Source organism: Saprolegnia parasitica (assembly GCF_000151545.1).
Source record: "Saprolegnia parasitica CBS 223.65 unplaced genomic scaffold supercont2.136, whole genome shotgun sequence".
NCBI classification, from domain to species: domain Eukaryota; phylum Oomycota; class Saprolegniomycetes; order Saprolegniales; family Saprolegniaceae; genus Saprolegnia; species Saprolegnia parasitica.
This window is the reverse complement of record NW_012156530.1, coordinates 51832-67615: the sequence shown is the minus strand read 5'-3', so window position 1 is coordinate 67615 and position 15784 is coordinate 51832. Positions and strand designations below refer to the sequence as shown.

General features: G+C 59.4%; 4 protein-coding genes across 4 annotated transcripts; 3 read left to right on the top strand and 1 right to left on the bottom strand.

Moving 5' to 3' along the window:
- Window positions 1-104: 104 nt before the first annotated feature.
- SPRG_21444 (hypothetical protein) lies at window positions 105-4872 on the top strand (the record flags this gene model as incomplete). The annotated part of the gene is made up of 7 exons (XM_012353822.1): window positions 105-188; window positions 239-1875; window positions 2173-2306; window positions 2354-2818; window positions 2866-2952; window positions 3011-3144; window positions 3196-4872. The coding sequence occupies 7 exons, from the start codon at window positions 105-107 to the stop codon at window positions 4870-4872; spliced, it is 4218 nt and encodes a 1405-aa protein (XP_012209212.1).
- A 237-nt stretch (window positions 4873-5109) lies between these two features.
- On the top strand, window positions 5110-7930 carry SPRG_14644 (hypothetical protein; the record flags this gene model as incomplete). The annotated part of the gene is made up of 5 exons (XM_012353818.1): window positions 5110-5383; window positions 5430-5900; window positions 5944-6042; window positions 6096-6229; window positions 6273-7930. The coding sequence occupies 5 exons, from the start codon at window positions 5110-5112 to the stop codon at window positions 7920-7922; spliced, it is 2628 nt and encodes an 875-aa protein (XP_012209208.1). The 3' UTR covers window positions 7923-7930.
- A 4105-nt stretch (window positions 7931-12035) lies between these two features.
- Window positions 12036-12954, top strand: SPRG_14643 (hypothetical protein; the record flags this gene model as incomplete). Its single annotated transcript, XM_012353817.1, has 2 exons — window positions 12036-12231; window positions 12278-12954. 2 exons carry the CDS (start codon window positions 12036-12038, stop codon window positions 12952-12954), a joined length of 873 nt encoding a protein of 290 aa, XP_012209207.1.
- A 1040-nt stretch (window positions 12955-13994) lies between these two features.
- On the bottom strand, window positions 13995-15641 carry SPRG_14642 (hypothetical protein; the record flags this gene model as incomplete). Its single annotated transcript, XM_012353816.1, has 1 exon — window positions 13995-15641. The coding sequence occupies one exon, from the start codon at window positions 15639-15641 to the stop codon at window positions 13995-13997; it is 1647 nt and encodes a 548-aa protein (XP_012209206.1).
- Between the last annotated feature and the right edge of the window lie 143 nt (window positions 15642-15784).

Sequence of the window (15784 nt, the reverse complement as noted above, 5' to 3'; positions counted from 1 at the left end):
CGAGTCGAAGCAGTTCTCTCTCACGCAGATCATCCTATGAATTGTACTGGTAGTCTGCGCCTTGACCGTCATTACCGTCGTGAAAAGCGCTTCTCGTGCTTGACATGTGGCTCGTCGCCGTGCTTTTCGGTCTTCTGAATCTGGTTCATTTTGGCGCACTGCTTCGCTACAACTACAAGTGCCAACCCGTACGTCTCTCCTCCCCACTCGAACCACTAGTGACTCGGACGAACTATAGTGCCTCGGCGTTGGGCTCGTTCCCAACAACTTGCGTGCGCTGTCGTTTGCTACGTCTTGCTACACGACGCTAGTGTCGCTCGTGATTTCAATGCTGCAAATCTCTCGGCATCCCGCAGAGGCGGGCACCGCCGAGTGGACAGTGTTCTTCGTCGCCATTGGACTCTACCCCGCAGTTGCAGTCACCGTGTGGCGCTGGAACCGCCGCCGCGCAGTCCTCTTTCAAGTGCCCAATCTCAGCCTCCTTGACGCGCTACAGCACGAGAGCGACCGCGTCCGAGCCATCGCGGCCGTGACCGTCACGCTCGAGACCGCCGAGCGCGACGCCGACATGCTTCGGGCGATTTTGCTGGCGCTTGACGATACTTTATGGCGGCCCGAGGCGGTGTTTGCGCCGGCGTATGCTTGCCAAGCCATGTGGTTCCTCTGGTACACCAACTTTGATCTGGTCGACCACGTCTCGGAAACTGGTGCAAGCGCATTTGTACCCTTTGGGTGCTGGGTGCGCTTGTCGCCAGCGCGAACTTGCGCTGGGGGGACAATCAGTAGCGCCTTCCGCATCAGTCTCTCGCAAGTGCTTGCAGGGCGGTCTGCATCGGGCCGGCTCAGCGTCTCGAATTCATCTCTTGTCGCCCCCGCGGACTTAAGCCGACGGTCTCGGAATCGGCCGTCGCCGGTCGACAGTTCTTCGCTTGTTCAGCTCGTCGAGAAGGCGACGGACCTCGAGCATACCGTGTGCATGACGAATCGGATTGCTGACGACCCTGCAATTCGGTCTTGCTTTGAGCACGCGGTCAAGAAACTCGCCGAGCTCTGCAAGTGCCACTGCCGACGCAACCGACTCCTCGCGAGCAAGGTGCTTCAGGAAATGTACCAAGCGAGCGTCGTCCGGGTGAGTGCGACCACCTTTCTGCACATGGCAGCGAATCTCACCATCGCCCCGTCACACGCCAAAGCCATGTCGGCGCTTCGAACCCTGGTGCGGTTTGTCAACGACCGCGATGAGATTTGGGCGGCCCGCCAAGTCGCCAACGCCGTGACGCTGCGGCTTCTCAGTGACGCTCTTCTGGTGCACGTTGGCGATATCGACTTTGTGACTACGCTGCTAACGTTCCTGATTGATCGTCTCGAGACGCTTCTGAGCCTCAGCACCAACACTCCAAGTGGCGAGGCGTACTTGGATCGGTCCATGGTCTCGACTCTGCTCGAGATTTTCGTGGACGTGCCGTCGGGCGCGACGCAGGCGCTCATCGATGACCTCTTGTCGACGATGCAAGATGTGTGGGACACCCGCCCGTCCAGACCTCCGCGCGTCATGCGCCAGCTCTCCAAGACACGCATCATACGCCAGCTCTCCAAGACACACGTTTTGCCGACGGCCATGACGCGGCTATCGGAATCGTCACATGCGCTCTTGAGCTTTTCGCAGCTCAAGGTGATTAAAGACCGCCAGCGCGTGCGCATGGATGCGTGGGCCGCTGTCAACGCAGTGCTCGCCGACGGGTTTTCGATGCAGCTGCCACTTGCAGCGCTGGCGCCACCGACGCAATTGATTGTGGCGTCGCTTCTCGAGCTCTTGAGCACGCGCAGTGACTTGCTCTCGTACTTGGAGAGCCGCATGACGATGCCTGAGTACTGGTACCTCAGTGATCTTGTTGGGAAATCGCGACCGCGGATCGCGATCGAGTCGACGCACTGCGCAGAGTCGACGTAAAGCAATTTTTGTCATGTGCAATTTTAACAGATATATTTTCGAAACCAAAAGCTCAAAACGCGCAGTTTCGTTTCATTTGGATTTAGCGGCACAGCGTACCCGCCACGCCCACGTAGTACAATGCTAGGGGACTCGAGCGCAGAGTGTGACCCGACGTGCACCTGTCCTCTCAGATGCAATCGTACGCTTACTACCACAACGTGGTCGTGCTGTGGCTACAGTGCGTACCACCACGTGTCGCCCAGTGTGCTCTGGTTTCTCTTTCTCGCGCTCACGATCGTTGCGCATCGCCGGCACAGCCTTTTTACCGATTTTTGCCGCTCGGCGAACGAGCTCCACGATATTCAGACCCAAGGTTCGTGCTAAGCATGCCACCATATTTCTTACTCCTTCGGTGCGTAGCGCTCGGCGTCGTCGTTGCCCGTCGCAAGCACATCATCTTTGGAAAGCTCCGGAGCGACCCCAAGCGGCTCCTCATGCTTGGGGCCATGTGGGCAGAGCTCGGCGGCTTTAGCTACAGCGCCATCCAGCTCCTGCTGTACCAGCTCCACGACAACTCGTTCTACGGTCAGGCAAATGGCAAGTGGCGGCTCGCGACATTTGTGGTGCTCTCGCTCGTGCTCGGTTTCGTCGAAGGACTTCCCGCCGGACGCTACACCCGTCGCTTCCGCCCTTGGCGGGACAAGATCGGCTCGCCATTTCTGTACGACACGGTCTTTATGACCTTCATGTACGCCATCATTGACGTCACCGGCTGCAGCAACAACCTCGACGAGGTGTCGTTTGGCGGGCAGTCGTGCGCCGACCCAGCGCTCTACTGGATCTTCTTTGGCCTCGGGATTACGGTCTTTAGCGTGTTTTTCTGGGGTACATTCGCAGGGTAGTTGGCACCAGGACCCAGAACTTGTGTGTAGGAACGCTTTTGTACAAGAAGCGACTGGCGGACGACGTGTACGCCGTGCGCTTTCGGTTCCAAACAGCGTTTAACGCACTCATGACGTGTACGCGGACAGGTTCAATGCATCGCACAAGTCCATCCATGTCTGATGGTCTTTGTAGCGTGCGCACTGGGCTTTTACACGATCGAGAAGGCGCTCTTGGTGTTCGATGCGTGGATGGTCATTTTCGGCTTTAGCGCAATCAACTTGATCCTCTTTGGCTCGCTTCTGTACTACAATTACCGATGCCAGCCCGTACGATATTGTACACTTGCAATAGTATGTCTCGGCTAACGACTGTTTTAGTGTCTTGGCGTCGGGTACTTCCCCAACAACCTCCGCGCGCTCTCGTTCGGCACGTCGTGCTATACGACACTCGTGCTCTGTCTCGTGACGCTGGTCGGACACTGGACGACCAACCAAACGCTCGCACTCGTCGTCGTCCAAATCTCGGCGGGGCTGTACCCGCTTCTCGCGGTCGGCCTCTGGCGTTGGAACAGTCGGCGCGCCAAGGACTACGAAGTGCCCAACCTCGATCTTCTGGCGTCGCTTGCCCACGACTGCGTCCGCGTCCGGGCCATCGCTGCTGTGAGCGTCACCCTTGAGAACGATGCGCGCTGCGACACCGAGATCCAAGCGGTTGTCGTGGGGCTCAGCGCCATACTCACCTATCCCATGCACCGCGAGACGGCGTATGCCATCGCGTACGCGTGCCAAGCTCTGTGGTTTCTCTGGTACCGCAACTTCGACTTACGGGATCAGATTCTCGAAGCGACTTCGGACCCGCTGTGGCCCCCCGGGCGTTGGGCTCCCGAGCCGCGCGACTGCTCGTCCCACGCGGCAAAGGCCAGCCTGACACAGCCAGCAACGTTGGTTCCGAAAAAGTACTGGCAGCGCCGCCACGTACCGTCGCTGGCAACGATGGACTCGGCGCTCGTCCGCTTAGTCGAGAAAGCGACCGACTTGGACCACACAGTGTGCGCCACGAACCGCATTGCAGACGCCCCCGCCGTGCACAAGTGCTTTGAGGACGCCGTCAAGAAGCTTATCGAGTTGCTGTATGCACCGTGTTTCCACGCGCGGCGCATTGCGGCCAAGACGCTTCAAGAGATGTACGACGCGGGCGCGATTCAAGTCAAGAAAGCAACGTTCTTCCAAATGGCCGCCACGCTCGTGGCCGTGCCCGTGCACAGCCGCGCAGTCGCCGCCGCGCGAACCCTCGTCTCGTTTGTATCGACGCAAGAAGCGACGTGGGTGGCGACGGCGATGGCCGACAAGATGACGCTCGTTCTGGTCGCGGAAGCGCTCGTGCAGCGCGCTTTCGATATCGAGTTTCTAAGCTCCGTGACCCAAGTGCTCGCCTCCGCCATGTCGACGCTGGCCACGATGCCAACGCCACCTCCGGCGACGTATCTCTCTCCGCCGATGGTCTCGGCCTTGCTTTCGCTTCAAGACATGTCAGTGCCTCCTAAAGTCGCGGCCCAAGTCGATTCCATTCTCGCCACAATACACTTATGCTGCCATGGGGCGACCGTGACGCGCCGTGGGTCCAACGCCTGGCGCGTCACACCTGCCGATAAGGACGTGGTGGCGTCGACCGAAACGGTACTTTTGACACCAGGGCAAGTAGCGGCCGTGCTCGAGCGGCAGCGGCTGCGGCACAAACTCCTCGCAGTTGCGACGGCTCTTATTGACGAGGGATTCGCACAGCAACGGACGATACTGGAGCTCACGCCGTTAACGCGCGCGACAGTGGAGGCGGCGTTTCCGCAAGGCCGCCCACCGCCAAAGATGCTTGGATACCTTGAGAGCCAAGTGCCTCCAGCTGCCTTCGCGTACGTCTGTCGCATTGCGCAGCTGGAGCCGCCAGGTCCTCGCTCCGCGTCGCTGACGCATCCCGAGTCGCTGGCCCGTATCCGGCCCATGGTCATCAATGCCTACGTCGATGAGAAGGGCATTGTACAGTGCTCTGGCTGTAGCTAATGAGCACGATGATAATTATAACGAGAACATGTATCCGCTGGTTCTACTAGTAATGGCGGTTGCTGGCTCATCGCATACGGTGATCTCCGCCGAGCACAACGAAGTACAGCAAGACCGAAACCGACACGACACACTATTGTCCATATAGTAACGCGTGGCAGAAATAGCTCAATTCATTGGCTTTAAAATAAGAGAGCCGACCTTTCTGGCGCTCAACCGCTAGAGCGAGCCTCTTCGATGGCGCTGTGGAATGCCTCGACGCCATGCGACGACGCAGCATGCTTGTCGGCGCTGTGCATCTCACGTGCGCCTGGTGTCAACCTGACATCTCTCTGCGCCGTGGCGCACAGTGGAACGTGGGCCTGCTGCGGCCATGCAAGCTACAACCACGTGTTCCCGATCGCGCTCTGGCTGAGCTTTGGATGCGTCACGGTTTGGTGCCACCTGCGCACGGGCCTCTTTGGTGACCTCGTACTTGGCGTCCATACCCTCCACGACATTCGAACACAAGGTACGAGGCACGTCGTTGCACGTCGTTCTACGGTGCCTTTCTTTAGCGCTCGGAGTCGTCGTGGCGCGCCAGAAACGTGTCATTTTTGGCAAAGTGCGTCGGGATCCGCGCCGTGTCCTGCTCCTCGTCTCCATGGCCTACGAGGTCGTGGGCTTTAGCTACATTCCTGGCCAGCTCCTTTTGTATCAATTCTTCGACAGGGGGTCGTTTATGGGCCAATTCTCCGGCGAGCTGCAGTGGGCCAAGTGCGTTCTGGGCACGGCACTGCTCGTGGTGCTCGAGGTATGGCCGCCGCGCTGCTGGCCGCGGTCGTGGACCAGCGCCCGGGACAAGCTCCTTGCACCACTGCTCTACGATCTATGCTACACAACAGTGCTGTACGGTGTCGTCGATGTCGGTGGCTGTTGGAACGGCGCCGACGACATTCGACTACCGGACGGCACGAATTGCGCCGACGCCTCTCGGTTTTGGCTCTTTCCGACGTTTGGCACCCTGCTTTTTATCGCCTTTTACTACGGTACGCACTCGCTGTCGTCGCAACTTGGTCGATTTCCAAGTAGGCACGCTCGAGTACAAGCGGCGGCTCAGCGATGATATCTTCTCCGTTCAGTTCCGCTACCATGCGTCGTTCAACGGTGTCATGATCGCCGTGCGCACCGGTACGAGATGCACCCACGTTGCTGATCTGGCTCAAACGAAGACGGGGGGCTAGCGGGGGTTCTCGGCTTTTACGCCGTCGAGAAAGGACTGCTCGAGCTCGATGCGCTCGTCGTGTCGGTCAGCGTCAGTATCGTGCACGTGTTCATCTTTGCCACGTTGCTCTACTACAACTACACCCATCAGCCTGTAACCCACGCAATCCTTGAGTGCCTCTGAATTCGGTGGTCAGTGTTTAGGGGTCGGGTACCTCCCGAACAACCTGCGCAGTCTCTCGTTCGCGAGCGCTTGCTACTCGGGCACGCTCTTGCTTGTCGTCTCGGCCATGCAGATGAGTACGGGTCGGCGCGCGTGGACAGCATACGAAACCATTCTCGCAAGCGTCGCGACCATCTTGTATGCGCCGCTGGCTCTTCTCGTGTGGCGCTGGAACCGCGCCGCCGCGCTGCGCTATCAAGTGCCCAACGCACCACTTTTGGAATTGCTGCGGCACAACAACCTCCGCGTGCGCGCCGTCGCAGCCGTGAGCATGGTCCTCGAAGACGTCGTTCTCGACCCGGTTGAAATTCGTGCTCAAATACTCGCGCTGCATGCGACACTGCAAGCTGCGCCCCACGCCGAGGACGGGTGCGTCGCAGCGTACTCGTGTCAAGCGCTGTGGCACTTGTGGCGCCATCGGTTCGAGCGCAACAAGCCATTCCTTGAGACGCCGAAACGACCGACGGCGTGCTGGAAGTTTGGGTGCTGGGCGCACAGCCGCGAGTCGGGCCCGAACTTGGCTCTTCTCGAGCCAACGCCGCACGCCTTGGCGTCCGCCGCCACGTCCCGAATGTCTATGCGTCGAACCTCGAACCTCCGCGTCTCGCGGTTTTCCATCGCGGGCTCGCGAGGCATAAGTCTCGGGCGCCTCACCGAGCAGCAGACGTGTCGCAACGGCATCATGAGTATTTTGGCACCCGTTGCCTTTGACGCAGGCATGCATCGGTGTGCAACCCACGCAATCGACACGCTCACGTCACTCGTCCGGAGCCGGTACGCCAAAGCGCGCTTCATCGCTGCCAAGGTTCTTCTTGAAATGTACAAGTGCCGCGTGCTCCAGCTGACGAGAGACTCGGTCGCGTTCGTCGCCATCACGCGACTCGTGTCGTCGCCTCGCCTTGCGGATGCGGACGCTGCGGCCGAGACGCTGCGACGGCTCATGAACGAAGGCGACGGCGCTGAGCGCAAGCGGCTCTTGCTGGTGGCGTTCACCGATCACCTCAACGTGCTGCACGTGACTCAAGCCATGGCCACGACTGAATGGGAAATCGAAATCAGCGTTATGCTGCTGCAGCTACTCACCGACGCACTCACACTGTGCATGGTCCACGACACACCAAGCTCCGATATTGCTGTGCCGCCGCCCGACCGGTTCCTGAGCAAGGCCGCGGTCGAGTACCTCGTTCAGCTACAAAGTCGCTGGAAAGAGCACCGTGTGTTTGGCATGGTCGACCATGTTCTCGTTCTCATGCGGCAGTGCTGCGAGCATCATGCGATGAGACGCCAGTCGGCCAACAACGCTGTGCTGCCGGAACCGTGCGAAAACACTCTCATGGGGACGCGCGAGTACAACGCTGTGCTTGAGCGTCACCGCACCCGCGTGAAAGTACTCACGTCAGTCCAGTGGGTCCTCGCAGAAGGGTACCCGAGCCAGAAGCGGCTTAACGAGCTCTCGCCCAATACGCGCCGCGCCCTCGAGTCTGTCGCGTCGCTCATCGCGTTGGGCGATAACGACCTCGTGGCCTACTTGGAGAGCAACCTCTCCGAGCCGCAGCGATGGTACCTCGGTGGCCTCCTCGGGTCGGTTGTCTATCAAACGCATGACGACAAACCTCCATCGTAATGTGATCAACACTGTCACTGTGATGGTAGTGCCTTTTACCTTGCGTTATCCGAAACTTTATCCGGACAATGCACTATTGCCGAGAGTGCCTGGGCCGACATCCAAGAAAAAATTGAAGACTCTGGTCTCAATATCGTCGTATTGTACATCGTTTGGGGAGTCCAAAAACCCAGCTATGGTGGTCAGTACTCTCATGTAGCGTGCAATAATCGACCCACAATGAGTTGATACTTACTTGATACAATACAAGAACGTACACAAACATGGTACAGTATCAAGTAAGTATCAACTTTGTTGTGGCCCGATTATTGCACGCTACATGAGAGTACTGACCACCATAGCTGGGTTTTTGGACTCCCCAAACGATGTACAATACGACGATAGTGAGACCAGAGTCTTCGATTTTTTCTTGGATGTCGGCCCAGGTCGCCCACCACTCTCGTCCACAGCGCATTGTCCGAATAAGATCCGGATCAAATAAAAAGCACATCGGTACCCTATTCCAGGGGTTGTTAAGGAGCCAATCAGAACACTTGCCCGCAAAAGATCCCGGCGACGCATGCTGCGGCTCGAGCGCTGCGACTGGCGGTACTTTGACCAGCTCTTCGTGGCCGCGTCGCCTGTCGACGAAGCTGCGTGCTCCACGGTACCAACGATCCATGCTACCGAGCTACGGCCACCCAAGCGCATCATCACCGGCGCCTACTGGGGGCGCGACGAGAAGCTACTGGTGCTCGCTGTCTGGCGCGCTTGGAAAGGCCATGTGCGACATCGACGCCGCATGCAGAAGAACGTTGTTTGGATGACACAGCGCCGCGCGTTTCGCAGCTGGCGTCACTGGCGAGCGTACGTCGCAAGCCGGCGACACAAGCAGGTCCGTGTCCGCGCGTCCTTGGCTGCTCTTTCCGACCAGCTCGCGGCCACGCAAACTCGAATTGCGTGGCATGCGTGGCGCCAGCGTCTACTCGTCGAGCGCCACTTGAGAAAACTCGCCTTGCATCGTCAGCTCGCCGTCCAAAAAGCTTCGTGGCGGCAATGGCACATGCGTCTTCGCGCGTGGCAAACACAGTCACTGCAGCTCGCGATCGCACGCGAGTGGTACCTTCGGGCGCTCTGGCGACGCTGGAAGCGCGGCTGCAGCGTTCATCAAGACCACCGCCGCATTTGTCGGTACATGGGATACTGGCGTCTCCAGCAACGACTGTCCACGTGGCACGCTTGGACGCGTAAATCTCGCCGACAGGCAGCCCGTTTTGCGTCCTGGCAGGCGCGGCGCACCCAGCACTTGGTCCGCGTCAGTTTTTATGCATGGTGCAACGACCATGAGCGGCGGCGACAGACCGCTGCAGCGCGTCGAGAGCATACGCGGCGGCAACTGCGCGATCGGTTCCGTCGATGGTGCACCCTTGTGGCACAACGGGTATTGAACCATTTGACGATCCTGCCCATCAACCTCAGAGCGAACCTTGTAGCAAGCATACCGTCGTCGACACCGAGTGGCATGCTACCACGACGCGACGCGGCTACGAAAACGCGTCTGGCACCACTGGCGCGAGTACGTCGCAGCGTGGGAAGCTATCCACCGGCTCTGTCACGTACACAACCTCGTATCCTAGCATCTCTTGACGCTTCTGTAGCGCTTGCACTTGCGGTCGCTCAAGCGCACGGCCCTATTGGTGTGGAAGCAACTGAGGGTGCGCAAAGAAGCCCAGATCGCCGCACTGCTCTCGCTACGCCTGCGCCAAGGCGTTGCGCGCTGGCGCGAGCGGCACCACGCCCGCCGGTACGTCATGCACCAAGCAGCGCGCGTGCGCTCCACCCAGATCCAGCGCCGAACGCGCGCGTCGTGGCAGAGCTGGCGCCAACGCTTTGTGTCACACCTTCACCTGCAGGTCGCCGCGCAGCACGCTGCTCGATCGCTGCAATCGTTGTGGTTTCGCCGGTGGGCCATGCTGTGCTGGGACTTGTACAGGCGGCGTGCTGAGGCCGAGCGTGCTTTGGAGCAGCATGTACTGCGGTGTCGAGCGCGTCATTTCCGTGCGTGGCGACAACGTCTGGTTCGAAAGCAGGTCAGTGCGGCAGCACCCAACACGTCTAGAATGTCCGTGGTAGGAACTCGTCGAGATCGCGCGGTGGCTACAGCACAAGGTGGAAGTTTCTCGACACCGCCGGATACTGCACCACTGGTACGGGCACTGCGTCGCCCAGGAGCTACAACAAGTGTCGCGCATGCGAGCTGTCGCGCACCACAAGCGCCGCCTCTCTCGACAACTGCCCGTGGTCGTATTTCAGTGGCGCAACTGGACGCTGGATGCCGTCGCGGTCCAGACACTTCGCGTGGCCCACATTGAAGCACATCGTCAATTCCACCTACGTCGAGCAACGTTGAAAGCATGGCAGGGCGTTCACCGCATCGCCCAACGCGTCCGTGTCTGGCGTCAGGCCCACTTGTGGCGGCAGCGGTGTCGGATGCTGCAAGCGTGGCGCGTGGTCGTGAGGCGGCAGTTGTATATCACCTCAATCATCCATCTCTTTGACAACGCGCGCTGCAAGGACATCCTTCAAACCTCACTGCATCAGTGGCGCACCACGACGGCTCGGCGTTGCAGTCGCCGCAGCTCCATCGACCGCCTTCAATCTCGGCGCGTTCGAGAGACGCAAGACCGAGTGTTGCGCACATGGCGGTGCTGGGTCGCTCACCGACACCACATCCGGGACCGAGCGCTGCAGTGCTCTTTGCACGGTATGTGTCAACGCACGCGTCGCACGTGGCGCACCTGGCGACATGTAAGTTCTTATCGCGTAAAACGTTGTCTCAACAGAAATGCGACGTAGCGCTTTCACGCCATTGACGACCGACGGCAGACGATTGCGGCGCTGATTCAGCACCACACGCATCGCCGGCTACAACGTCGGTTTGTCGACTGGCGGCAGTGGGCTGCCCAGCGCCGACACGTATGTGTACCACGTAGCGTCGCAATACTTTAATGCCACTTGCTCCTTGTGTCTAGTGGCGGCGATGTCTCGACACTCGACTGCACGCGTCGTGGCTGCTTCGAACCCACTTTGGCGCGTGGAGCGATCACGTCGACCGGCGTCGGTTCTTGGCGAGCGGTGCAACCTCGCTGCACATTGCGTGGCGCCACCGACACACGCGCCGCGTCTGGTGCCAATGGCAGCAGCACCGTGCACGCCTCGAAGCAGCCTTTTCTCCCGCAGCTGTAGCCTGTCAGCAGACGCAGCGACGCAAGGCCTGGGACCACTGGCGACGTGCGTGGCAGCAGCGCCTGGCGGTGCACAACGCTCGTCAGCTTGTCTTGCGTGACGCGCTTCGCATCATATGGCGCCGGTGGCATCGCTATTGCCTCCTACAGCACGAAACGCGGCAACTGGTTCATCAAGCACTGCACTTGGCCTCCAAGCACCGAATCTGTCACACGTGGCGCCGTTGGCTGCGGTACCACGCGACCAAGGTGGCGCGGCGTCTTTGGCTTGCCCGCAGCACGAGCCACTACCTTGGCTTTCATTGCCGTATTGCAATCCGAAAGCTCTCTGCGCACGCGTATCTGAGTCGGCTCCAACGCACCGTGAGTCGCGGCGGCTTGCGTCGGAACTTTGCTGCGTGGCACCGATTCGTGTTCGAGGCCACTATGGCGCGCCGGCGTGCCCAAGAAGCTTCGTTTCACATGCAGCACTGGCGCATTCGCCGCGGTTGGAATCAATGGCGACTGGGACACTTGCGTGCGCACCGCCAGCTCCATCAGGAGAGCCAAAGTACGCGCCAGTATGTTCGGTACCGGCTTGCAAATGGCCTCAGGCGATGGCTTCGTATGCTCGACGACAGACAGGTAGAGACCACATTGTGGGCTGGATCGTCCATGATATGTCGTCCGGTAGCAGCGTCGCGTGCGTTGTGAGCTTGCTGACACTCACAGCCGCAGCAAGCTCATCGGGACAGCGTGGGCCGCGTGGCGACACGTGATGGCTCTGGGAAAGCACAAGCGACAACAGCGTTTCTGCGCGCAGCACTTTGCAGCTGCCCGTAGTCTCTTGCGTGTATGGCAGCAGTGGCAGTTGTGGTATCGGTGCCGCCGCATGAGCGCCTCTCGCGCCATGACCGTGACGCGACGCCGTCAGCATGTCTGGTTTCGCGACTGGCAGCGCATCGTCACCGCCCACCGCCTTGCGCGTTTGCATCAAATCCGACGCCTTGGTCATCTCCTCGCTGTCTGGCGCGACCACACGCGCTACGTACTAGCGTGTCGCGTCCAGCTCGCCGTGGCCTACGACCGCCTATCCTTGGTGGCCCGTACATCATCCTATACTCATCTTGCTCGTCTACTGTCCCTTCTTAGATTGGTCGCATTGGCGCGCGACCGTCGCGCGCACGCGGCGTATTCATCGGTTGGTGCAAGCGCGGTGGGACCGAACCTGCGCCCGCGTCTTGCACGGCTGGTACCAAGTGCTCACGTCAAGCATGCTCGGTCAGTACCACGCGCAGAGACGGTGGCGAACCAAGCTGGTGACGATCCTACGTCGATGGCAGCGCCGTGCCAGCATCACGCAGCTCATTGCACGCAGCCAGCGTCGCCGGCGCCGGGTCCTCTTTGGTCACTGGATATCGCACACGTGCGTGCAGCAAGCTGTTCGGGTGATGCAGGTCCAGCGCCAAAACCGTCAGCTCGCCATCTTGCTCTTGACGTGGCAGCGAACGGCGCTGTTGGCCCAGTGCCGTCGACGGGCGATACGAAAAATGGTATACGGAGTGTGGGGTCGCTGGCGTCAGTTTGTCGATCAACGAAGAGAGCGTGCGCAGTGGCATCGACAACTGTGGGTCGTGCTCGAGCGCGATTACGGTGGTCGGCCGCCGACGCAAACCGGGTCGCAGGCGTATCGGCAAAGTGCCCAACTGCTGCACGAGGCCCGTACCCGCCGACACTTGATGCAGGTCATTGTGGCAGCATGGCGGCGCCTACTGCCAGTCCCGCGCTTGGTGACGGTGCCACGTCACCGCCGTCAAAACGTGCCATAAACAGCGTGTTCCAACACAAGCGCGGTCACCATAAAAAACTGCAAGTTTATGTCTCGTGTCCCAAGGCCTTAGCGTTGAAGTTCCCGCCTCTCTCATCAATGCCAGTATCGAAACAAGCCGAAGCGCTCGTCAAGCTGCTCAGGTCTGAGTGGACCCGATCTTATCCGGACAATATTATCCGGGCAAACGCCCAACAAGCTGCCAGGTGAGCGGAGTCGGTCGACTTTTGAAGTTCAAAACGAAGTCTCTTGTTTCGATCTACTTGCATAGAGATTAAAGCAGGGAGTTCAAAAACCCAAGAATGGTGCTCGTAGCATACCTACAGCGTGTGCTATGTCCCGTTCAAGTTGGTGAAACTAAGCTTAGTATCAGTGTATCAACCTATCATTTTCACCAACTTGAACGGCACATAGCACACGCTGTAGGTACACTACGAGCACCGTTCTTGGGTTTTTGTACTCCCTGTATCACTCACTTTTCATGTAGAACGAAAGAAGAGACTTCATTTTGAAGTCCAAAAGTCGACCGACCTTGCTCACCTGGCAGCTTGTTGTGCAGTTTGTCCGGATAATGCTGTCCGGATATACTCGTAATCAGCACCCTACGGAGGATCCAAATTTGATATGCTATGCCTTTGCATCCTTTCTGACTGCGAATGGATAATCTTGCCTTATCGATGCACCAATAACAAGCATGTTTCAGTGGGCGGACTCATGGCAAGGGCTATGATTCATGACAAGGGCTCCGTTACCTGGTACTAGTACCGTGTACCGACCGATACGTGGGGTTGTGGTTCCTTGGTTCTCCACAGTACTATGACAGTTCCGAGCTGTGGGAAGAGCAGCAAAATTATGCTTGCAGCAACACCACAAAAAGTACGCGGGCACCAAGGCTCGATGCAGCAACCAAGACAAGGGGTCTGGAAGCGTCGAGTATGCCACGCGTCGACTTGAGGGTCGCAGAAATGAGGCTACGGCTTTGCGCGCAGTCTTTTCGCGGCAACGGACGTGCCACGTCATTCGCAACTATCGGTCTATTGATTACCGATCTTCACGGCTCCGTGTCGCCGCGGTGGCATTGCGTGGTCGTGGTCGGCCGATGAGGTCGCAGAGGTACCAGTACTCGGCCGTCGTCAGTTGACTGTGGATATACGAGAGCAAGTCACTTCGCGTGCTCAGCAGCGGCGACAACATCGCCACGGTCGCTTGCACAGTGTCCGAGAGGTCGCTCTGCCGTGCGCTCGAAGCCAATCCCTCGGCAAGGACGCTGTGAATCGTCGCCACAAGCTCACTTCGCGTGCGTTGACGGTCGTGGATGAGCTTGAGCTGCGCTGTTGTCACGAGCGTATAAGCCGCGTCCGACGGGCGCGCGATACTACGAACGAGTATCCGTGTCTTGGACATTTGCTTGACGATGCGCCGCAGCCGGTTGGGCCGATTTTCCCAGATCTCGTGTAGCGTGGCCAGAACATCGTCCAGACGAGCAGCCGCGAGGGCCGACAGCGGGTGGCACTGCAGCTCGAGGAGGGCTGCAACCAGCGACCGGTCGAGGTACGTGGCGGCGTTGGGGCCTCTCCCGCCGAGCGTCGTCAACGTCGTCAAGCCTTGCAAGAGAACGGTGAGCAGACTCGCGACAAAGCCCCTGTCGAGCCGATGCAAGTGCATTGCATCGACGACAAGGCGTAGTGTAATGGCGTCAGCCATGTGCCGGGCGACCCATACATCGTCATGGTCGTTGACAATCTGGACGAGGGTGCGAGCAGCAGACGCGGCTTTAGTGTAGGAGGATGAGACGGTGAGGTTGGCGGCTACGTAGAAGAACGTGGTTGGGCTGACCTGGACGACGCCAGCTTGGTACATTTCTTGAAGCACTTTGCTGGCGAGGAGTCGACTGCGGCGACACGAGCTTCGACAGAGCTCGGCAAGCGTCTTGACCGCATGTTGAAAGCAAAACCGGATTGCCGTATTGTCCATGATGCGGGTCGTCATGCACACGGCGTGCGCAAGGTCCGTTGCCTTTTCCACGAGCTGGAGAAGGGCCGACTGATCCGTGGGCCCGCCACGCAGGACGCCACGCGGTTTGATGCCCGAGTCAAGCGGTGTGGGGGCGACGAGGAAGGCATGTGCAAGCGACGCTGGCTGCTGCACAAAGCTGTCCGATTTGGTACCGAGGCGCCACGGCATTATTCTGCCCGAGAGACTCAGCCGCTGCCGAAATGGAACTGCCGTCTTTGTCGCCAGACTTGAACGGCTTGAAGTCGGATGCACCCAGCACCCAAACGGTACAATCGGCTCGGCCTCGCTCTCAGCAACATAGTCCCTTAAATCAAAGTTGGTGTACCAGAGGAACCACGTGGCCTGGCACGCATAGGCCGCCGCAAACGTCGTCTCGGTCACCCTAGGCCGTGTCAAGCACGCATCCAAGGCCAGTAGAATCGACTGCAGCGATTTCATGTCGCGCTCGGCGGTCTCGAGCGTGACGGTCACGGCCGCGATGGCTCGGACGCGGTCGCTCTCGTGCTGTAGCGCGTCAAGGAGGCTGAGATTGGGCACTTGAAAGAGGACTGCGCGGCGGCGGTTCCAGCGCCACACAGTGACTGCAACTGCGGGGTAGAGTCCAATGGCGACGAAGAAAACTGTCCACTCGGCGGTGCCCGCCTCGGCGGGATGCCGCGCGATTTGCAGCATTGAAATCACGAGCGACACTAGCGTCGTGTAGCAAGACGTGGCAAACGCAGCGCACGCAAGTTGTGGGAACGAGCCCAACGCCGAGGCACTACATATCGTCCGAGTGACAAGTGGTTCGAGTGGCGAGGAGAGACGTACGGGCT